At 42.3% G+C, this 24,947-nt stretch overlaps 1 protein-coding gene across 1 annotated transcript in view; it reads left to right on the forward strand.

The window, feature by feature from the left end:
* LOC149155049 (uncharacterized) overlaps window positions 1-24,947 on the forward strand; it is a 235,731-nt gene that overhangs the window by 50,243 nt on the left and 160,541 nt on the right. The window contains exon 4 of the mRNA XM_089444300.1: window positions 11,830-12,049. Coding sequence (XP_089300426.1) covers window positions 11,830-12,049 — 220 coding nt within the window. The remainder of the gene's footprint in view (window positions 1-11,829; window positions 12,050-24,947) is intronic.

Below are 24,947 nucleotides of genomic sequence, written 5' to 3' on the forward strand. Positions count from 1 at the left end.
AGTGGGATGGTTTCTCCTAAAACTTCCCCTCACACTTGAAGTATGATCCAAAAAATATGTCTTCTACACAACTTCACACAAACATATTAGATCCATATGGGTTTAACAACATGCAATGATAAGAAAGTTTTAGAGATTTATAGGAAAATCAACTAAAGTGTTCTCTATCTAGAGCAAATCTTTAAACCTCATGCCAATGTAAGCTAACTCTACATCAACATAACTCTAGAAGCATAATGGAAATAATAGCATAACAACATAAGTAGAAGAATTGAAACAATGATCAAGATATTACCATGCTCAAGAAGAACAACACCTCAAATGTAACCCCAAAGTCTTTATTGCATTAAGAATATGAAAGAGCAGAGCTTCTGCAAGCACAAGAGCTCGTATCAATTGTACATAATGAGAGCCAAAGGCTCATATAAATAAGAAAATGGGAGATGATCCCCAAGTGGAATGGCGACAATCCCAAGGCACCTCCTCATGTGTTGAAATATGTAACTAGGTTCGGTCTTCATAATGACATGTAATCATGATTTTATGTAAATAGAAAAAAATAAATAAATTATTATTGTCATTCTTGAGGCATGGGTTTCATGCTCAAGGTTATTTGATTTATAGGTCAAGTACCCATTGAGTCCTTCTAGGGTTTGTCTTTGAGTCAACAAGGCATAAGAGTCATTGTCATGTATGGAAGACCCTTTTAGGCATGTTACATATTGTAAATGAAAAATTTAGAAGTCCAAATTAGAGTCGAAGACCCTCCAAGATCTTGTCATAAGTCCTACAACAAGTTGACCTTCAAAATATGACATGTCAGCCTACCAAGAGGAGCAAGTTGGCCTATTAGGGCTCTCAAGGATGCCTATATATACTAGGAAGTTGATCACACTTGAGGAGCATCTATCCATCATTCAATAAGTGCGAAAAAGAGGAAAATAAGTCTATTGGGTCTGCAACTTTACAAGAAGAAAACTGAGCTAATTCTGAACTATTTTGGCGCTACTTTCCTTCACACGTGCGAAAGAATCTAGGGCTACTTCTAGTTGCAGCGAGATCAAGAGTTACAGTGACTTTAGGCCCTAGGAGGCCGAAACAAGGTGTCAAGGATCAATATGCTAAGCCGAATTGTCAAGAAAGAAGGATTAACCCAAGCAAAGAAGAGAAGACTCACAAATCTCCCCTAATCTGTCCACACGTGTGCAACCACAGAGATTACAGGTAGGCCGAGAATTGCAAACTTGTGATTGAGGCCGAAAATTTGAAAAGAATCCGAAATTTGTAGTGTTGCAACAAGTTTGACCAACATTGAGTTTGTGGAAGAAGAGCTGATCAAAGAAATGACTTGACTTGGTCTCGGAGGGGTCTCGGTCAAGGGTCATAGGTCTTAGAATTCGTCAATTGAAGTTCTATAAGAAGAGAAGAGTTCTTGTGGGTTTTTCAGCTCAACAGGAGAGGTTTTGGCTCTGGCTAATAGCCTAGATCTTGTGTCCTCTTGTCTCATTATTCTTTATTGTTTGGTAGTTGTTTGATGATAAGAACACAATAATAATCAAGTGAAATATGAAGCTAATCAAATTAAGTAAAAACACTTCACAAGCAGTTATCAAGGAAGATAAATCACCTAATATAGCTATCACTAGATTTCTCAACATCGTGCAAATCGAATCCTCCACAAGGTAGCTCGAATTCTCCATGAGCTCCACTCAATCCTTGATGAGAGAGTCGAAGTGGGCGAAGAGGGACATGTGTTCAGTGCAATGTAGTGGTAGGAGACCACTTGTCCACTTCATCTCATGCAAACTCAACAAAACTCCAACCAAACTCCCAACTTGTCCTTGGAACTCGAGCTTTTTCCTATTTTCGTGGGATTTGTTTCTTGAACTCATTGTCCCTCCTCAAGAAATCCGATTTTCTTGATTCTTGGCTTAGGTGGAGTCCACATAACTTGTTAACTTGACTTTGACATCTTGACACATTTCCACCTCATTTCCACATCATTTTGTCATTTAGACTTATGAAAAGTGGGTTTTGAGGGTCTATAACTTATTTTTTACCCTTCAAAGTGTGTCTTAGTAGAAAGTTGAGGAGGAGAGGTGTAATTTTGAGCACTCACACCCCATACAACTTTTCTATACATCACTAATTACAATTTACATACAAAATTTATTAAAATTCTTGTCTCACGGGAAATTTTAAAAATTGAAAAATTGATCCCTAGACCTAATCAAATTCCGCGAAATTTTACGAGTGAACTAACATGGTAATATGTTGAAGAATCAAGGGCAACAATGTATAGTAGGATTCTTCTAGACTTGATAACAATTTGTGAAGCTCTTTTACAATTTATCTTGTTAGCTTAATCTTCTTCTCTTCTTATTAATGCATGTGTGTTTACTTCATCAAACTGCTACCAAAAACATAAGAACAAGAACACAAGATGTTGGCTCTCTGCCAGGGAAAAACCTCTCTCTCTTAGAGAGGAAAACCCTTTCATAAATTTCTCTTATTGAAGCTTCTTATTGATCAATGCCAAACCCTAGACCCTTGACAAGAATATCCTCCAAGCACAAGTCAAGTCCTTCCTCCTTCCTGCACTTCGTTCCCCAACACTTCGTCCTCCTTCTTTCGGCACTTTGTTCTTCTTACAATTGTTGATAGTCCTTGTTGCACTTGCTCTAGAAGAGACACTTATCCTTGATCTTTAGTGAGACCCTTTACTTGTGATGATCCCTTCCTTCCTCTTGACCAACCGAGCTCCTTCTTCAAGGTGTAGTTGCAGACTTGATATGATTGTCCTGCAGCCCTAAATTCTCGCACATGTGGGAGGTTTCCTTGAGTATTTGGTTCCTTTCTTCTTCGATTGAGTCTTTTCTTCGCTCTAGTGGGAGGCCTTATAGGCCTAAGTTTCAAGCCCAAACAATGAGAAGTATGAGACTGTTACGTTGCTGCTGTTATGACCGCAGAGATGCCTCCTTTTCTCGCACGTGTGACTGTGTTTTACCCTAGAAACAATCCTCCAACCTTCGGTGATGACTTCTCCTTCTTCGCTGCACTAGAGGCTCCTTATACTCGTCCTTTTTCACCCTTTTCTCGGTCTTCCTTGCTCGCTGATTTCAGAGGTGGATTGCTTGTCGTTTGAGGGAGTGGACAGCCTCTATATATAGAGGACTGTCCCTCCTTTAGGCCGACTTGAGGCCGACATGATGACTGTAGGCTGACTTGAGTTTCCTTCATCATTTTTTCTCCTTTGATGATGTCATTGCATGGAGAGGACTTGTCTTTGCTTGGAGGGATATTCTTTGACTCTTATACAAATATGTACATGGTGTAACATGCCCTTAAGGGTCTTCAAACTTTCTTTTGACTCTTTGACTTACCTATAGCACTTTAACATGTGCTAGACCTATTTCAATGAGCAAGAAACTCATTGATAAATATAACAAAAATAATATTTCTTTTCTTGAATAAATACAAATATCAAAAGTACATTTATGAAGACCGAACCTAGTTACACTTTCTTCAACACTCCCTCTTAACTAGGGAGGTATTCATAAATCATTACAAGGTGTTTGACTATTTTTCAATCTTGAAGAATTCACATAAGAGAAACCGGATTGGCAATCCATCTGTTATAGCATCATAGTAACCAACATTGTTCATAGCAAGGCCTTGACTAACAGCTCTATCTCTCATAAGATCATAGCACAATGTTGGTGAGACCAATGACTTATAGACTGTTAAAATTGGCAACTAGGGCAAAACTTCATGTGGGTCATCTTATTCATGGCTGATAATATTTTTATTAGATTCCTCTCGTCGAGAGGTGTAGGATTGATATAAAGATCATCCGATTTCGATAAGTATTCATGGAGATATGAATTTATTTTGATTATGGAATTATTATCAAGCTGACCTACAACTCATGTAGGCTCAGAAGCCCAACAGTCGCATCTATTCAAACACCAACGTTGTGTATAAATACAGGAGGACTTTTCCTCATTTGGACTCACTCATCTCATCACATCTCTCTCTCTCTACTGCGCAGAAAAGAGTCTCTTCTCTACTGCGTAGAAAAGGGTCTCTCCCTCACACATGTGAAGCCGGAAGCTGCTGAAATTGAAGCTGCAACTGCAGAAGTAAAGATTGACCTGCGTGGACTAGAAGATCTCCTCATCTGAACTGCGCTGTAGGTTCATCTGAACCTCCTCTGAAAGCCGCAACTTTTGGTGGTGGAATCAAGTCAATCCGACGGACGGTTTGCAAGATATCGATTGCCCTAGTTTGAAGCTGGAAGCTGCTGAAACTGAAGCTGCAACTGCAGAAGTAAAGATTGACCTGCGTGGACTAGAAGATCTCCTCATTTGAACTGCGCTGTAGGTTCATCTGAACCTCCTCTGGAAGCAACAAATTTTGGTGGTGGAATCAAGCCGATCTGACGGTCAGTTTGTGAGATATCGTCTGCCCTAGTTTGATGATGAAGCCGCTAATGCTGATGCTGTTGATCTAGGGTTTGCTACTGCTGATATGAATCAAATTTATTGTACTATTTCTCTCTGCTGAATTATTGAAGATAAAAGAAGATTTGATCAAAGGGTTTCCCCACACATTGTGGGGTTTGTCCCTAGCTAGCCGCCACATTTTGTGTCTCTTGTCTTGGCTTGTTTTCTGTCGATTGTTTAATGTTCTATCTGCACTTTACTTTATGTATATGTGATTGTTAATCTATGGAATATAATAAGGAAAAGAAGTAAACTGTTATAAGCATAGAACATACCATAACTTAACATGGTATCAGAGTTGAGGCGAAGACAAAGCCCGAGCAAGAACAAGAGCAATCACTGAAGAGAAGATTGGCAAGGCTATCCTAAAAGAACGATGGGGTCCGCAACACTCTTTCCTGTCGAAGACAAGCTCCATGAGAAAGTTGACTATCACGGATGGAAGATGTCTATCGATCTAACCCTTGAGGATCAAGGAGTGTTGGATCATGTGAGAGGCAATATTTTTGAGCCTTCATCAAATGCACCTCCTGCTGCCAGGAACAAATGGAAGAATGGAGAAATTAAAGCAAAGAAGATCATCTGGGACTCTATCGACAAGCGCTTGGTGGCCTACATCTCTGAACTAGACACCTCCAAGGAAATCTACGATAGACTGGTGAGTTTATTTAAAGTTAATGATGAAAATCAAGTTTTGTTTCTTAGAAATAAGCTGAGGGAAATCAAGAAGGGTAAAGATGAGAGTATACAAGCATACTTCTTAAGAATCACCGAGATCAAGAACGATCTCCTATCAATTGGGGAGACTATTACTGACAGAGAAATGGCACTCACAACTCTTGGAGGATTACCATCCGAATGGTACATATTCAAGACTACTCTTCTGAACAATAATGTAATTCCTGGTTTCGAGGAATTAATGGCTAGATGCATTCAAGAAGAAACAAGAGTAGAAGAGCAAGAAATGCCCTTGCCTAAAGGTCCTCTTGCGTTTTTTCTTCTCATGCTAAGAAAAGAAATAATTTCGGGTCTAAATCGAAAAGAAAAGCTGGACCTAAGGGTGGAAGAAAAGGACGATGTTACAGTTGCAATAAAGCAGGTCACTATGCAAGGGAATGCCCTGATAGAAAGGACTCTCAGCATGACGATGATCAAAATCCCTTTCATGGTAATCAAAGGGATGGAAAATTCAATAGTAAAGGTAAAAGGAATGCTGGAAATCAAGGAAGAGGACAACCATTCAAGAAGGCTAGAAATTCCAGGATGTATTAAATGCACCTGACCTTAAAAAGAACTTGGTGTCCATTTCGACAATGGAAGACAAAGGATACAAGGTAACCTTCAGCGATGGCAAGGTACGTATATGGAAAAATAATGTTAAAGATGCCTTCACTCTTGGGTTTCAAGTTGATTCATTATATTAGGTCGGTGGAAGTCCGCTAGGTGTCATGTCTTGTGACACAACTCTTCAGTCCGAACTTTGGCATCGGAGGTTTGCCCACCTTCATTACAAAGATCTACCTGATGTAAGACATATGGTAATAGGGATGCTCGAATTCCGAGTAGAAAAAGAAGGTGTATGTTTGGGATGTGCCGTTGGAAAGCTCAAAAGGGGACCATTCCCCTCAAGCCTAAGCAAGACCTTCGATATATTACAGTTGGTTCACTCAGGCATACCTGAGGTTGGCATTAAGAGGGAGACTACTACACCACATACTCTAGAGCAGAATAGTGTGGCACCGTACGATTGTGGAAGCTGTCTCTATGGGTAGATGATGTAACAATCCCTGATGTGGAAGAATCGATGGATCCTATTTATCCACTTGAGCCTTCCTCTTCCAGGAAGAGGCCTTCATGGCTTAGGGGAATACTTGATGATGCTGAAAGACATGCTGCACCCCGAGGAACCTTCCGTGAAAGTAAGAAACCCAACAGGTATCAGGGATACCTGACCAGTATGAGCACAATCATACAAAATGAGCCTTCATCATTCTCAGATGCCGTCAAGCATCAAGTATGGAAGGATGTTATGATCATTATGGAGAATGATGTCTGGGAAGTAGTTCCCAGACCCCAGGACAAGACAATCGTTACTTCAAAATGGCTTTACAAGATAAAGCATGCAGCAGATGGAAGTACGGAAAAGTATAAGGTTTGTTTTGTTGCTCATGGTTTCTCCCAGAAGGAAGGTATAGACTATGATGTGATATTTGCACCTGTTGCCAAATATACGACCATCCGCTCGGTCATAGCCCTTGCGGCTTCACAAGGATGGAACCTACATTAGATGGATGTCAAGACCGCGTTCCTGCACGGTTCGATCAAAGAAGAGGTCTACGTGGAGCAACCCGAAGGATTTGAGATTTATGATCGAAAATATCATGTATGCAGGTTGAAGAAGGCTCTCTTTGGGCTGAAGCAAGCACCCCGAGCATGGTATGAGAGGATCGATAGCTACTTGATGAAGCTGGGATTCACTAGGAGTGAAGCTGATCCTAACCTTTACTTTGAGGTTGAAGATGACAAGCCTCTCATACTGGTGCTGTATGTGGATGACCTCTTTCTAACAGGTGCAGACCCTCTCATTCACAAATGTAAGAGGGAGTTGGCTTCTGAATTTGAAATGAAGGACCAAGGACTTGAACTGTGGTAGAAGCCAGGGGAAATTTTCCTATCTCAAGAAAAATATGTGGTAAAGATATTGGAAAGATTGGTATGATGGACTGCAAGCCTGTGACTACCTCGAGGATCTTAACTTTTAGAAGTTATGTGGTAGTGATGTCGGACCAGATTTGGGAAATGCCTCTGAGTTTCATAAACTCATTCGCATTGATATTCTTGGTGAACCTCCGTCCGAACATATGTTTTGCAGTTAGCATTATGAGCTCATATTTGGTTGAGCCTCACTGGATTGATGCCAAGAATCTTCTGAGATATCTTTGTGGCACAATTACTAATGGGTTAAGATACACTGCTAGAGATGTGAGACTACTTGGATATACTGATGCTGATTGGGCAGGCAGTGTGGTGGACCGTAAGAGCACTTCCGGGTGCTGTTTCACCTTGGGATCTGCTTCGATATCCTAGATGAGCAGGAAGCAGAAGTCGGTGGCTTTGAGCACCGCTGAAGCAGAATATATTGCTGCTAGCATGGCCTCCTGTGAGGCAGTCTGGTTGCGAAAGCTCTTCAGTGAGCTGTTTGGATTTACATTGGATACCACTGTGATTCTCTGTAACAACTAGAGGTGGGATTCGATTATTGAGGAATCCCGTATTCGTCGATTGCTCCAGCAGATAGACATCATCTGGGATATGGTAAGTCGATGAGCAAGGAGGCTCCATCGCATTAAGATGATGTACAGGTCGATACACCTTGTCAAAGCCCCGAGGAAAGATCTAATCTGTGATTTTTCCAAAACGACTTGGAGTCGTCAAGAAACCCTTGTACAAGGGCCCTGCATATTGCATACATTGAGCTCTGAGAGCTTGCGGTTCTTACTGGAGCAACATACGACCACAGGGTGACTCTGCACACTAGAACAAGATGATTCGCTCTCTTGTGGGACAAGATGATTTGCTCTCTTGTGGAACAGGATGATTCACTCTCCTGTGTAGCAGGATGATTCACTCTCCTGTGTAGCAGGATGATTAGTTCTCCTGTGAGGCTTGGATTGATGTGTTCTCCATGGCGATTGTAGCAGGATTGATGTGTTCTCCTGTGAGGCCTAGATTGATGTGTTCTCCATGGCGATTGTCGCAGGATTGATGTGTTCTCCTGTGAGGCCTAGATTGATGTGTTCGCCATGGTGATTGTAGCAGGATTGATGTGTTCTCCTGTGAGGCCTGGATTGTTGTATTCTCCATGGCGGCCTGGATTGATGTGTTCTCCATGACGATTGTAGCAGGATTGATGTGTTCTCTTGTGAGGATAGGATTGATTAGTTCTCCTGTTGAGGCATCCTACCCATGTAGTCTGGGACTCATGGGAAGTACCTCTCATCTAATCAATGAGCAGGGAAATGAAGTTAGGGACCATAGTAGTACTGATGGACGCATCGTTGTATCTACCATACTCCCTACGCTAGGATGACCTCCATTGATCTGGGATCAATGATACTGGTCTGGGACCAGTGGTAGGAGTTGTACCATACTATGACACTGACTTCGGGTCGGTTGAGACTGGTTTGGGACCAGTGGTACATACTTTGAGACTGACTTCGTGTCAGTGCAGTATTGGTCTGGGATTAGTGAGAGTGGTACATACTATGACGCTGACTTCGGGTCGGTTGAGACTGGTCTGGGACCAGTGGTACACTCTCTGAGACTGCGATACTGGTTTGGGACCAATGGTAGGAGTGGTACTTACTATGAAGCTGACTTCGGGTCGGTTGAGATTAGTCTGGGACCAGTGGTACGCACTCTGAGACTGACTTTGAGTCAGTGGGGGATGATATTGGTCTGGGACCAGTGGAGTTGTACTCACTATGACGTTGACTTCGGGTTGGTTGAGACTGGTCTGGGACCAGTGGTACATACTCTGAGACTGAATTTGAGTTAGTATGATACATCCTCGATCATTTCTTCTTCTTCATAATTCGGACAAAAGCAGAGCAGAACAGAACAAAGCAGAGCAGCGCAGAACAGAGCAGAGCCGTACAGATCAGTACAGGGTAGAACAAGACAAAGCAGAACAGGTAGAATAGAGCAGAGCAGGGCAAGAGTCAGGCTGTACAGGGTAGTGCATTTGATGGATGAATAGTAACGATTGATAGACACATTGCAGATGAAGTTCTCCCTAGTTGAGAGGGAGTGTTAAAATTGGAACTAGGGCAAAAATTCATGTGGGTCATCTTATTCATGGCTGATAATATTTTTATTAGATTCCTCTCGTCGAGAGGTGTAGGATTGATATAAAGATCATCCGATTCCGATAAGTATTCCTGGAGATATGAATTTATTTTGATTATGGAATTATTATCAAGCCGACCTACAACTCATGTAGGCTCAGAACCCAACAGTCGCATCTATTCAAACACCAACTTGTGTATAAATACAAGAGGACTTTTCCTCATTTGGGCTCACTCATCTCATCACATCTCTCTCTCTCTACTGCGCAGAAAAGAGTCTTTTCTCTACTGCGTAGAAAAGGGTCTCTCCCTCACACATGTGAAGTCGGAAGTTGCTAAAATTGAAGTTGCAACTGCAGAAGTAAAGATTGACCTGCGTGGACTAGAAGATCTCCTCATTTGAACTGCGCTGTAGGTTCATCTGAACCTCCTCTGAAAGCCGCAACTTTTGGTGGTGGAATCAAGTCAATTCGACGGATGGTTTGCAAGATATCAACTGCCCTAGTTTGAAGCCGGACGCTGCTGAAACTGAAGCTGCAACTGCAGAAGTAAAGATTGACCTGCGTGGACTAGAAGATCTCCTCATCTGAATTGCGCTGTAGGTTCATCTGAACCTCCTCTGGAAGCTGCAACTTTTGGTGGTGGAATCAAGCCGATTTGACGGTCGGTTTGTGAGATATCGTTTGCCCCAGTTTATGCTGATGCTGCTGATCTAGGGTTTGCTACTGCTGATATGAATCAAATTTATTGTACTATTTCTCTCTGCTGAATTATTGAAGATAAAAGAAGATTTGATCAAAGGGTTTCCTCACACATTGTGGGGTTTGTCCCTAGCTAGCCGCCACGTCTTGTGTCTCTTGTCTTGGCTTGTTTTCTGTCGATCGTCTAGTGTTCTATCTGCACTTTACTTTATGTAAATGTGATTGCTAATTTGTGGAATATAATAAGGAAAAGAAGTAAACTGTTATAAGCATAGAACATACCATAACTTAACATAGACACCTTAGTCATTGTCTCTCAAGGTACATACACACCCGGGCGTTCACTGAGTATGACCTTCTAGGACTATTCTTGTCTTGGGTTCTCAACCCTCAAAGAATATCGATCCTCTTGCCTACTCTTGTCTTGGATGCCCTACACATCCTCAAAGAGTATTGGATGCCAGATGATTACCCAGTCCTCCCATTCTTTCTTCCCAAGTGAAGACAAGAATGTTGTGTCTATCTCTTCCTCTTAGTTGAGGAAGACATGCCCAAGTTTCCTCTGACAAGGAACTTGCCCAAGCACCTTTGTAATTGGGAACTTGTTTAGAACTCCCTCTTAGCTAGGGACTGATATAATATCTTCCCTATCTCATCTTGTTGTATTTAGTGTCAGATGGTAGTCGTCGAGAGATGCATGGGTGATGGCTTCCATTGAATTTCTTCTCAGTAACAATAATATCCTACTTCAAGCACATCGATGAGTCTATGCATCGCCATGATGGTGGGCTTTCAAACACCTTAAATAACTTTAAATATTTCTTTTTAATATTTTAACTTTTACAGTTTCACCTTTGAAACTTTGACTAACACACACACATAATTGAAACATGACTTGCCAGCTTTGTATAATGTAACTTGGAGTTGAGGCTTGCGAGCTCTCGTCTCTTAAAACGTTCTAGTTCTTTGGTCTTTGACTCTGATTTTGATGACTAGCATCGATCACGATTACTCTAATACTGTGTGGAGCAATTGAATTTTGCAAGCAAGAAATTGCATGATGCATCTTCTTATTAATGATGAAAAATTAAATACAAGGCACTCATAACAACATAACTCACAAAGATACAAAAGTATGTACTAACAAGGCTTGAACTATCTTATAATTATTATTAATCCATTTCTAATGTTTAATCTAGTTCTGATGTTAACAATGGTCCTTAGTTTTTTTTCTAAAAGATATGATTTTGAAAATTCTATTTGTTTCGACCTATATTTGTTAAGAAATTTTTTGGATGCATACTTCTATGCTATTAGTATTCCAATATTTATGGCTGCATGCTAATATTGACTTTGAAGGCGCACTTCAATATTGAAGGCACTTGGGGTTTTGGATATCTTGATTGTCATTTGAAAACCAGAATTTGGTCCACTAGAAGTACCTAGTGATATATAGAAAATTGTCGTGTGCTTTTTGGCAAGTGTATTTATCCATTTTAGTTTTTCTCCTTACATCATTTCTTAAAACTTTTAATCAATTTTTGTTTATTTGACACATGCTTGAATATTCCATCAAGATTCCAGGATTATTAGCTTGGTACGATCTTCAGTTATAATGGCAATTTCGTTCATACAGTGTTAAAATATGTTCCTCTTCCATTTTTAATATACAATTCTATATCTTATTTTTCATTTTGCATGTGCTAATTCTGTGTTCATCGTACTGCTGTAGAAATGATAACCAATTTTGAGTATATCTTTATGTTTCTTCTACAGGTTGTCTGGGCTTATAGTGGATGTCTTCAACAATCATGCTGTTATTGCATCATCTGCAGCGTGGGTTGAAAGGTATAGATCTGTAATAGAGTTGTTTATCAGGGAAATCCCTGATATTGATTATGTGAGATGGAGACCCTCTGTTGAAATGTTGAAGGAGGAAGGATTGACTATAGATCTCGAGGATTTTGAGCCAACGCTTGTGAAAAGCAAAGTGAAGGTGAGATCACATATTAGTCAATTTTATGCAAATTGGATGCATTATCTGGCCCTTTCTGTTTTGGCTTGTAAACTTTGCTATATGAAATTAAAACTATTCATAAATTTAAATGTTAGTTGTCATTGGAACTCTCTTATTGTATAATTAAGAGCCAATATTTGCAGAGCCATGCACATTGCATTGTTCTTGTTGGGATACTTTATTAGACATAGTCCGGTGAATGTGTTCACACATGTATTATATTTGTACCTTATTTCTTTGTACTTGTACACTTGTCTTTTGTCCTTTTTGGATGACTTGGTCCTGTTACCCCTCTTTCTAGCAGGGGCAGCTATATCAAATTTTCTCAGCAAGACGAGTGCAGTAGCTAAAGGAGGTTACCATGTGTATAGGTGTTTACCTATTTTTTGAAAAATGACAAATGAATGATGCCAATAAGGGCTATGGAGTCTTATATGAATCTAAATTGGCCAAAATCGTCTTTAAGGAGGCTAAAGATTGATGCTCTAGCTATCAACCTTCAACATTTACCCATCCAAGATTTATGGAGTTTCATGGAAGAAAGACAAAATCTTATAAATTAGGAACATCCATCATTTGTCATGCAATGAGTAAGATATGCAATTGCCAACCAAATAGATTTCCAAATGATATTCAACAAATTAGGGCACAAGAGCATTAACTAGTTGCAACAATTCCATACATTAGACAATATTATTCCAAGAAAATATTCAACAAGAAGCACTTACAAGATGCCAATATGATATATCCATCCACAAATCATGAAGTAGCACCAAAGAAGATCGAAAATTTCAGCTCCAAATGTCAAAATGCATCAGAAAATCTCCTATAGCATCCAAAGAAAATCTCCAAGTTCTTTTACAAGAGAAGAATCCAAGAGAGATGATGAGTTCTCACAAATGAGAATCACTTCTATTTATATGAATCTCTCTAAATCGAATTAGCCTAATGAGCCCCCAAAATTAAAAAATAATGTGCTAAAAACAAGTCTTGGTCACAATCCGACCAAGTAGCTATCGCAAGTTATGAATTAGCCATCCATATGCAAGCCAAGTTGATGACGTCATGATGATGTAGGGCTGTTGGAGGGCCACGTTGAGTCCTCTAAGTGCCATGATGAGAGAGAGGGCTCCAATAAAGATGAATTAGGGGATGGCCCCTAATTTTCCATGCAAGTCATCATGTGGGGCCCCAAGTGGATTTGGGGCACAACTGTTGGTCTCATGGGTCTCCAGATGAAAACAAAGCCTGTACAATGCTCCAAATGGGGGCTTTGATGATGGTGCTTGCCCTCCCATGTCTCAAGGGTGAGACAAACCTCCTCTTGGCCTCAGACCAGTTGCCATGATCATGCTAAGTCCGTCATGGTATGCTGGTCCAAGTGCATCATGTTGCGAATAATGTGGGGCAATGAACAAACTGATGAAGGCGCTGAGGGTACCCATGCCAAGAAATGATGCTCTAACACATGATGTAGTCCCATGGCTCTCAACGCATCCCCTTGGGGCATCAATATATTCTTGTGGTGGGCTTGGGCCCTAGTTAAGTTGCCTAGACCATGATGGAACCACTTGCCATTTACATATAAGATCCAATGTGCTTCCTCGCCATCGAGTACAATAATTCATTAGTGCATCTAATTGAACCAAACTTGTTAATCAAGGGCACATTGAGACTTCATAATGGATTTCCCTTCCCAATTTGGGGCTTTAAGCTTGTAATAGTGTTACTTCCCTAGGTAGGAGCGGCTAACGAACAACCCTATTAGGTGTTCCCAGCCCCCAAGGGCAAAGACATGTCCAAGGTACATCCTTCAATTGATATGGGTCATGTAAATAATGATTAGATGGAAAGGGACATCAGAGTTTCAAAGCCAAATGCCGTGGGTTCAAAGATGGTAATAATGAGGGATGTCCATATATTTAGGTGTATAGATGTAGGAGGGAGCAATTGTGGATACATGAGTTACCCCCTTAAGGTGGGGTAGTTTATCACCTACCAGGGGTTGGGATGTGCATGGGTTCCTTAATGATGTCGGGGCACTCATGGGGCCCTAGGAACTAGGGTGATCACGATAATGATAAGGGGTACAACTCATGCTTGGATTTTTCACACGTGTTATTTTAACATCCCGACCATCTTTTGCATTTTATAATCTTTTCTTTTGTTTCTTTCTTGTGGCCATGATATGCTTTTAGTGTTCTTTTAGCTGCATCAACCTCTGGGGCAACGTTTCCAGGCTTGACCCAAACATGTGGATAACGGGAGGGGGTGTACCAGTGCCTTGTGGACCTAGTGGTCATGTGGACCTAGAGAGGGAAGATGATGAAATAGGGCTTGTAATGTGTAGAGGGGAGTGAAAAATGCGAATTGGAAAAATGAGATCACGCTACCAAAATCGGGGTTTCCCGAGTAGTGCCCTATTGATTTGTGTAGCTTGGGAGGTATTTCAAGCCCTAGGGTTCAGCGTTTGGAAGACAAAGCGCCACAAGGGAAGCTTATGGGATTGGAACCCAAGTATGGGATTTTGGAACCCATCGTGTTTTGGGGCAAAACCATGATGGATTCACGGCATGTGATGGATGAGGATGATAGTGCTCGGAAAGACGATTCCAACGCATCGAAAATCGTCCGAATTCAAGTTGTCGTTGAAGAGATATGAATTTTTGAAGTTGACATAATTATTATTGTGTGTCGGCTAACTTGAAGAATCCAATGGACGTGTTGCTTCAAACATGACGTTTTGGGGGCCCTTCTTTATGGTATATATAAAAGGTGATATAGAGTTATTTTGAGCATCCATCTTGTGCAACAAATACATTGGTGAACAACTCGTTGGAGAAGAAGAATTTTTGAATTTGCTGCAACAAAGAGAGGCAGTCTAGCGTGGGTGAAAGAGGGCTGTTTTAGGGCATGTTTCAGGGTGACCAAGGGCTAGAAGGTAGGCCGAGTACCTTGCTGGAGGGATGAGGAAATACGGGTCTGTTTGAGGGTTGTTTTGGAGGTCATATGGTGGTTGGGAACTTTGTCTTAGCAGGCCGTAGGCGCTGGGAGTTACCTGTGGTAGGCCACAGGCCCTAACCCCATAGAAAGGCAATTGCGTGGGACTATTTTGGGGTTGGTTTTAGCCCTAATCAACAGTGTGGATTCAGAGGATTCAAGTAAGGAAAAATTGTAGTTTTTGAGGGCTGATTTGATGAGTGGTTATGGGTTGTTACATCACTGTTTGGTGCCCTAACTAGTCGTTGTGGTGACTACAACGAAAGAAGGGACGAAACAACAGTTTTGAAGTGTGTTGGGTTATAGTTTGGTGACTAGATTTAGATCAGATTGACAAGCAACCTGTTGGAGCCATTTATATGACATTCCGAGGTGAGGAAAAGTCATATTAGGTGCATATTCAATAGTGACAAGATTGGGTGTCATAGCACTGGTTGGAGGGTAGCGTGTTGGCCACCCAAAGTAGCCCTAGACGAGCTATCTTGAAGAACGAAGAGCAGTTGAAGGTTGGGTGAAGGACGGTGCCAAAGTGCAACACTTTGATGGACTAAAGTTGTTGCTAGCGTGGTAGTTTGGAGCTCTGGAATTGGCCAACCCAGAGAGAAATTGATGAGCTCGTGTTCATTGTAGCAAATGTGACTTGCAATAGTGATAGGAGGCAGTCCTCTTGGAGTCTCAATGTGTAGATGCCTTGATGGACTAAGGCACTACTAATGAGCAGTACAGGAGCAAAGGACCGACAGGACAAGATACAGCATAGAAGTTGCGCAACGAAGTTTGTCATTGTATCTTGTATACCATAGACTATTGTATTATCTAGATTTGGTTTAATATAACGAAGATTGGGATTGTACATATTGTACAATTTTGTTTAAAATTGTGTATACTTGTTCATATGTGATTTACTGCTTTATATTTTCCGTTGTGCAAAGTAGTTCTTGTTGAGATTCTTGGTTTGGTAGCGTCAGTGATTTTAAGACTCGAACCTAGACCCAAGGTCGTGGAAATTCAACATGGTTTTAGAGTGTGTCTAAGCTACTTTGGAAGTGAGTAAATCAGAGTTGTGCGCAACGAAGTACAACGTGAGAGGGAGTTGGTCACATTGTGAGTGAAGGGTTCACTACAATGTCGAAGTTGCAAGCAGGTATCCGATATGAGGACAGATTGGACGGGTTGTCCAACTATAGTCCATGGAAGGAAAGGATCAAGTTGATCTTGCAAGTCAACAGGATCTGGGATTTTGCCGAGAAAGAGATCAAGAAGCCAACTGACCCTAAGGAGCTGGAAATATGGGAAGATTTGGATGCGAGGGCGAGACTGATCATCCTAGATGGTGTGAGGGATGCCCTAATACCTCATTTGTCCGAGAAGAACACCGCACATGAGATGTGGGTGTCTCTTCAGAATTTGTTCCAGAATAAGAACGAGAACCGGGTATTGGTATTGGAGGATAAGTTGAAGTCCACCAAGATGTTAAAGGGTGAAAGCGTGACCTCGTATCTGACGAGATTGTCTCAGGTCAAAGATGAGCTTGCTGCCATCGGTGTGATTGTCTCAGATGGAGATATGGTAAGGATTGCCTTGAAAGGGTTCACCGAGGAATGGAAGCCCTTCATCAAAGGGATCGTTGCTAAGGAGAAGCTGCCAGACTGGGATAGGCTATGGGATGACTTCATTCAGGAAGAGTTGTGAGACGAGGATCTTCAACCGAAGCAAAAAGCTTCAGATGATGATGTGGCACTTGCATCATGAATGAAGGGTAAGAAAAAGGACTTGATTAAAGTCAAGTGTTTCAATTGTGGCGAGATGGGTCATTTTTCATCGAGATGTCCGAAGAAGAAGAAGGGAGATGATGAGAAAAGAAAAGGGAAGCAGGCCACCCTTATTGCCAATAAAGCAGAGATGGATGAGCTCGCTAGAAGATTGGAAGATGAAGAGGAGGATTTTGCTATGATTTCTCATTTCTCGCAGAGTACTATCAAAGAGGATGGATGGTACGTGGACAGTGGTGCAACGAAGCATATGACAGGGTCACAGGATATTTTTGAGACTCTAGCTGGATTGGACTCGAAGTTGCACATAGTGTTCGGTGACAAGAGCGATTGAAGATCTGAGGATCGAGTGTGGTGCCATTCAAGATGGAGACAGGACATATGATGCGGGTCCAGGATGTACTGTTTGTACCAGGACTCAGATATAACGTGATTTCCGTCTTAATGATCGAGAGGAAAGGGTTTGAGGTCTTGTCCAGGATGGGAAGGCAAGACTTAGGCTCAGAGGCTCTAAGTCCCAATGGGATTGTACTCGGAGTTAGAGAGCATGGTCTCTACAGGTTGACGACCAAGCCTGTGGATCATGGAACGAAGCAGGTGGAGCAGGTACAAGTTCCAGAGAAGCAAGAGCAGGTGCAGGCTTTAGAGGAGAAGGTACAGGTTCTCGAGAAGAAGGTACACTTTTCCGAGAAGGTCCAGGTTCCAGAGACTTAGAAGGAGTCTAGTTCGAGAGGGAGCTTGCAGATTCAGAGGGAGACTCTGCAACCCAAGAAGAGCGTGTGGTCAATGGTGAGCAAGGGTGCTCCTACAACTGCCAAGAAGGAATCATGGAAAGAGTGGAAGACGTTACAGGATAAGAAGAAGTAGGTGGCTTTCAGCAGTGAAAACGACACTTCCGAGAAGGGCATAGTTTACCATACAGGGATTGTTGCGATTGTGAGCGCCAAGAGTTGGGCAAGTGTTGCGAGCAGTGATGATGATGACGAGATACTTCCTAGTCTTGGAAGTACCTCCCTCGCTAAGAGGGAGTGTTGATTTGTGTAGCTTGGGAGGTACTCCAAGCCCTAGGGTTCAGGGTTTGGAGGAAAAAGTGCCACAAGGGTAGCTTGTGGGCTTGGAACCCAAGTATGGGGTTTTGGCACCCATCGTGTTTTGGGGCAAAACCATGATGGATTCACGACATGTGATGGATGAGGATGATAGTGCTTGGAAAGACGATTCCAACGCATCGAAAATCGTCCGAATCTGAGTTGTCATTGAAGAGATATGAATTTTTGAAGTTGACATAATTATTGGGTGTCAAGTAGGCCGACTTGAAGAATCCAATGGACATGTTGCTTCAAACATGTCGTTTTGGGAGCCCTTTTTTATGGTATATATAAAAGGTGATATGGAGTTATTTTGAGCATCCATATTGTGCAACACATACATTAGTGAACAACTCGTTGGAGAAGAAGATTTTTTGAATTAGCCGCAGCAAGGAGAGGCAATCTAGTGTGGGTGAAAGGGCTGTTCTAGGCTTGTTTCAGGGTGACCAAGCGCTGGAAGGTAGGCTGAGTACATTGCTGGAGGGCTGAGGAAATACGGGTTTGTTTGAGGGTTGTTTGGAGGTCATATGGTGGCTGGGAACTTTGCCTTAGTAGGCCGAGGAGCTGGGAGTTACCTGTGGTAGGCCGTAGGCCGTAACCCCATAAAAAGGCATTTGTGTGGGATTGTTTTGGGGTTGGTTTTACCCCTAATCAAACAGCGTGGAGGTAGAGGATTCAAGCAAGGGCAAACTGTAGTTTTTGAGGGCTGATTTGATGACTAGTTATGGGTTGTTACAACACTATTTGGTGCCGTAATCAGTCACTGTGGTGACAACAGCAAAAGCATGGACAAAACAACAGTGTTGAAGTGTGTTGGGTCACAGTTTGGTGACTAGATTTGGATCAGATTGACAAGAAACTTGTTGGAGCCATTTATATGACATTTCGAGGTGAGGAAAAGTTATATTAGGTGCAAATCCGACAGTGACGAGATTGGGTGTCATAGAGCTGGTTGGAGTGCAGGGTGTTGGCTACCCAAAGTATCCCTAGACAAGCTATCTTGAAGGACGAAGAGCAGCTGAAGGTTGGGTGAAGGACGGTGGCGAAGTGCAACACTTTGATGGACTAAAGTTGTTGCTAGCGTGGCAGTTTGGAGCTCAGGTATTGGCCAACCCAGAGAGCAGTTGACGAGCTCGTGTTCATTGTAGCAGACGTGACTTGCAGTAGTGATAGGAGGCAACCCTCTTGGATTCTCGATGTGTAGATGCCTTGATGGACTAAGGCACTACTAGTGAGCAATACAAGAGCGAAGGACTGGCATGACAAAATATGACATAGAAGTTGCGCAACAAAGTTTGTCATTGTATCTTGTATACCATAGACTGTTGTATTATTCATAGTTGGTTTAATGTAACGAAGACTGGGATTGTAAATATTTTATAGTTTTGTTTAAAATTATGTATACTTGTGCATATGTGATTTACTGCTTTATATTTTCCATTGTGCAAAGTAGTTCTTGTTGAGATTCTTGGTTTGGTAGCATCAGTGATTTTAAGACTTGAGCCTAGACCTAAGGTGTACCAGTGCCTTGTGGACCCATTGGTCATATGGACCTAGAGAGGGAAGATGATGAAATAGGGCTTGTAATGTTGGGAGGGGAGTGGAAAATGTGAATTGGGAAAACGATACCGCGCTACCAAAATCGGGGTTTCCCGAGTAGTTCCCTTCCTGAAGTCACATGCCAATAGGGGAGATCCCACGGGACTAGGATTGAGGATTAATCCCCATTTAAGGTGAGGGAACAAAACTATAGTCAAAACCTGTCCTTCTTCCAAGTGACTTAATAATCCATGCCCAAAGTGCCCAAGGAAATACAAGCATAAGCACCAGATTACACATTGAAAAACATACCTTTAGGATCGGATTGCCCACCTTCAAACATATGCTTTCAACAGATGGGCGATGAGACATACGACTATCTCATGGAGCGGAGATCAAATGGCACAATCCATTGACTACACTGGTGGCTATCAGGGGTTGCTGGTTGCCGGTTGAAGACAAATCTAGGAGAAAAAATTCTCCTATTGGGTCACCCACTTTTGGTGGGTAACATTTGGCTCCAACTAGGACATGAGCTCACAATAGAGTGCACAAACCATGTACTCGAACGGGAGGTCATGTGAACACCAACAATCCTCTGGGACCGGAGACCTGTATCTTGCACATCACAAACAATGTCTTGGGTGTACTTTTATCATCCATGTTTTCACCAAATAATAAACCATACAGAAAAACAAATCAATTTTATAATGCAAATCTAATCTACATGCACCTATTTATCATGAGAATATGATATGATGATATATGCAAAATCAATACGCAATGCATCCTACTCTAACATGCATGCTACACTATGCAAATGCTAAGTATAATCATATAGCTAATGTAACCAACATATCATCAGATCAAGATCATATTTCCTATCCCTATGATAAATTATGATATACATTTGAAAGCAAACATGACAATCATGACACTCATATGCAAGGTCACAAGGGTGGGAGGTGGGAAAATAAAGCAACCATGAATCATGTAAAGGAACAACAGACAAAGGAGGGGAACATGAGTCAGGCTTGCACCATCGGGTCTTTCCTTTAATCAAGAATATGGAGAAATCAATGATCAAACCCCATAACTTTTTCTCAAAGGTTCTCTTATTCATGAAGTTCCCTTTTATATCCTCATGCTCTAGCTAAGAAGGATAGGAGGGAAAATAAGGTAGGCAAGGGGAATTACACCAATCAAGTTGCCTATTGCAAGGATCATGTTGAAAAGGGGAGACCACCATGTGTTCATCATTTTTAATACTAAGGCCCAAGGATTGCTCAAAAGTGATCAATGTTTCTTGATGACATGGAATACAAGGCAAATCAAGATCCTTATCAAGTTCATCATCAACATCATAAATGGGGTCTTTGTCAAAGTGGTAGCTAATAATCTCCCATTTCCCTTCTACAACATGCAAGTAGTCTTCAATGTCAATTCTTAAAGGAGCCATGGGATCACCTTGGTCCTCAAGGAGCTCAAAAGGCATATCATTAAGAATTGTGAAAATTTATGAATCTAACAAATCATAAATCCTACTGCAGTAAACTGATTTGCATTACCTACCTGTGTTCTTCATTTTAACAAGTTATTTTCAAAATTATTCAAAAAATATTAATGCAAATACACTGCAGCCTACACCAATATACAGATCAAATACTGAATAAAATAAATGAGACAACCACACAAAGGTCACACTTGTTTTTGGACTAAACGTCCCCGGAAAAACCTAGTGTGGGAAAACTAGTGCAGCAGATATGAGGGTTTTATTATTATGCAGATTTCTGAATACAACTAGGGTGCCAAATCCGGCTCACCCAACAAAGAATAAGCTCGACAGAAGTACCTCTATCTGAAGACAAATATTTGGCAGATCCAACAACTGGATGAAAAAACCCCACAGGTGATTGCGCTGCCCCTAGTGCTGTGTAGCGATGGCTGCTCCCAGCTCTGGGCTGGGACTGCGTCACCTCCTCTAGGCGCTACGTCACCCTCCCGGTGAGCCTTCCCGGCTCAGAAATCGATCTGCTAAAGTGATGCCCAATCTGCTTCACAGGAACCCTAGCGCTGCCTCTGCGTGACTGCGTCAGCCCTCTAGCCTCTGTCATCGTCTTGGAGTTGCACTGTCTCTCTCTGGTGCTGTATTGCCTCTCTGCTATGTATTCTCGGCCTTGGATGGAAGTCCCACTACCAAACTACCCCTCTCTGCACTAGAAGCTCACTCCAAAATTCTCAGCAAACCATGCCCCATAATTTCGATCTAGCTCAAGTGTTGCTCTCCCTGTGTGTGTTCTCCAATTGACCACAAGCCTTCCTTTATACTTTTCCTGTTGAGAAATCAACGACCGTGATCTAATCTCTAATCGACGGCTAAGATTAAATTAGACTTGATCCTTGTCACTTAGAAGCTTCTCACTCATATTTACATTAATTCACATTAATTATTTTAATTCCCTGAGTTTTAACTTAGGCACCATTAGAATAATTAATTATTTGAATGGAATTTCTCCAAACGATTTTTGGGTCTTGGAGATCTCATGTGTTCTAGCCCCTCCACAAAATTTTGGAGCTAGAGCACATCCAATGCTACCCAAAAATCAACACTCCCTCTTAGCGAGGAATGTGCTCTAGCAATACTTCTCAACAAAAGTATCATACTAATCCACGACATCGGTCCTCTGCGCTGTTGATGTTCGGCCTGCTGCCCTTCATCCAGTACGCTGCTGCAATCTGTACTGCTTCCCATGACACTACCACTGCCATTGTCACTGCTGCATCTGTAGTGCAACTCCCTTTCAATATACTGCATAATGCTGCCCATAGCACTGTCACTGCTAACTGCTGCACTGCAACTCAGTTGCTGAGAAGCAAGCAACTGAAAAAGCCACCCAAACGTTGACATATTGGTCAGCCTGGATGCACCTTGACGCTGAAGCTACCTCTGCTGCTAATTTGTGCTAACCCTCTGATGCTATTGCGCTGCTGTTGTATCTGCTCTGTGCCTTCCGCACTGCTGCAACACTCCACTGTGCTGCTTCAGACTTTGGCGCTCTAGCTCTACCACTGTTGCTCCATCATCCCTCGCACCAATTGACTCCCATCATTCTGCTACTGTCATTAAGGGCTCCCGTAGCCATATGTGATCCAAGAGTTTGGGCACCTCAAGGATCCTGCCCTTTACTTCACTGTAGCTCCAACTATAGTTCTATATCGCCCCACTTCTTTTCTAGAGGTGCATGAGCACTCATGGCACAATCATCATCGTCCTCTTTGTCAGCTTGCGCTGGAGCAACCTTTGAGTCAGACTTCTCTTCTTTTCCCTTCTTCTTCTGAGGGCACTACGTGGCGAAATGACCCATTTCTCCACATCTAAAGCATTTGACTTTGGATATGTCCTTCTTTCATTTCTGCTGCCCTTGTTGTCCTGCTGATGCGAGAGCCTCATCGTCCTCTTCCTCCTTCTTGATTCTGATCCCTTTGCTGCTGCTTACTGCCTTGGTCCATCGACTGATCTCTTCTGGTCGAAGAGCTGCCCACATCTCCTCCCAACTGAGAAGAGAAGCCCTACCCAAGATGCTTTGGACAAAGGTTTCCCAGTCTTCAGTGATTACAATTAGTGCAGTCCTGACCATAATTTCTGCATCTAGTGTAGCCCTTACGGAAGTTAGTTGGTCACGGATCCTTTGCAACCTGAGAAGGAAGGGATTGATTTCTTCTCCCTTCTGCATCTGAAACTGTCTCAGTGGACTCTCAAGCAACATCTTCCATTGAACGAAAGTTCCCTTGTACAATGTGGTCAAGGCCTCCCACATTTCCCTTGTGGTGTCCTTCTCAACAATATGTGGGATTACATGATCCTTGACCCCGTCCAAGATCATGCACTTTACTTTTTGCCTGAGCCTCCTCATACTTTTTGAGAGGATCAACATCAACTGGAACAACAACCGTCTTCAAGGCATAATCCTTGATGCGATGTTTATCCAAAATTGCCAGGATCCTGGCCTTCCAGATGACGAAGTTGGATGCTCCATCCAACCTGTCCTGATCCCTCAGTCCGTTAACGACCATCTCTACTCAAATGAATGTCGAACTGGTTCTCTTCTCCCTCTTTCGCTGCTGCCCCAGCAAAACTCGGATCTAGATTTCTTTGGCGCTAGAAATCCTCTAAGGAACAAGCTCCCTTTGAATTTCGATTTCCTTCACGAAAATCCTTCTGCCAGCCACTTTTGAATCACTCCTCTCTGATCTTTGTTTGTTGCTGCTCAACACTGGATCTAGATTTCCTGTCAAGAAATCTTCTAAGGAACTGATTCCCTCTACTTTGCTTCTGCCCCACTAGGTACTGTTCTGCACCAACAAAATCAACACCCCATAAGCAACTCCAGATAAAATCTGCGTTGCACCCGCTGCCACAGCAACTGGAAAACCCGAGACTCAACAATCTCTGCGCTGGCCTAGTAATCACTGCGATGCCCTTTGCAGCAACAACGTCACCCAATCAGGCTGATGCAGGCTCTGCGTGAGCCTCCCTTGGTGACTGCGTCACCCCTCCTCTGCTCTCTTGGCTTGAAACTGTGTTGTCTCTCGTGACAACTGTCTTCATGCACAAACTTTTCTTGTCCTTTCACTGATGGCTCCAGTCCTCCTTGATCTGCAATCCCTCTGATACCATGTGAAAATTTATGAATCTAACAAATCATAAATCCTACTACAGTAAACTGATTTGCATTACCTACTTGTGTTCTTCATTTTAACAAGTTATTTTCAGAATTATTCAGAAAATATTAATGCAAATACACTGCAACCTACACCAATATACAGATCAAGTACTGAATAAAATAAATGAGACAATCACACAAAGGACACACTTATTTTTGGACTAAACGTCCCTAGAAAAACCCAGTGTGGGAAAACCAGTGCAGCAAATACGAGGGTTTTATTATTATGCAGATTTTTGAATACAACTAGGGTGCCAAATCCGGCTCACCCAACAAAGAATAAACCTGGCAGAAGTACCTCTATCTGGAGACAAATATTTTGGTGGATCCAGCAATTGGATGAACAAACCCCACAGGTGACTGCGCTGTCCCCAGCGTTGTGCAGCGATGGCTGCTCCCAACTTTGCATTGGACTGCGTCACCTCCTCTAGGATCTGTGTCACCCTCCCGGTGAGCCTTCCCGACTTAGAAATCAATTTGCTGAATTGATGCCCAATTTGCCTCATAGAAACCCCAGCGTTGCCTTTGCGTGACTGCGTTAGCCCTCTAGCCTCTACGTCACCCTCCTGGAGCTGTGCTGTCTCTCTCTGGTGTTGTGCTGCCTCTCTGCTATGTATTCTCGGCCTTGGACGAAAGTCCCACTGCCGAACTGTCCCTCTCTGCACTAGAAGCTCACTCCGAAATTCTTAGCAAATCACACCCCATAATTTCGATCTAGGTCAAGTGCTGCTCTCCCTGTGTGTGTTGTCCAACT

Source organism: Pinus tabuliformis, chromosome 9 (genome assembly GCF_031772625.1).
Source record: "Pinus tabuliformis cultivar Carrire ecotype Pingquan chromosome 9, CPIR1, whole genome shotgun sequence".
NCBI lineage: Eukaryota > Viridiplantae > Streptophyta > Pinopsida > Pinales > Pinaceae > Pinus > Pinus tabuliformis.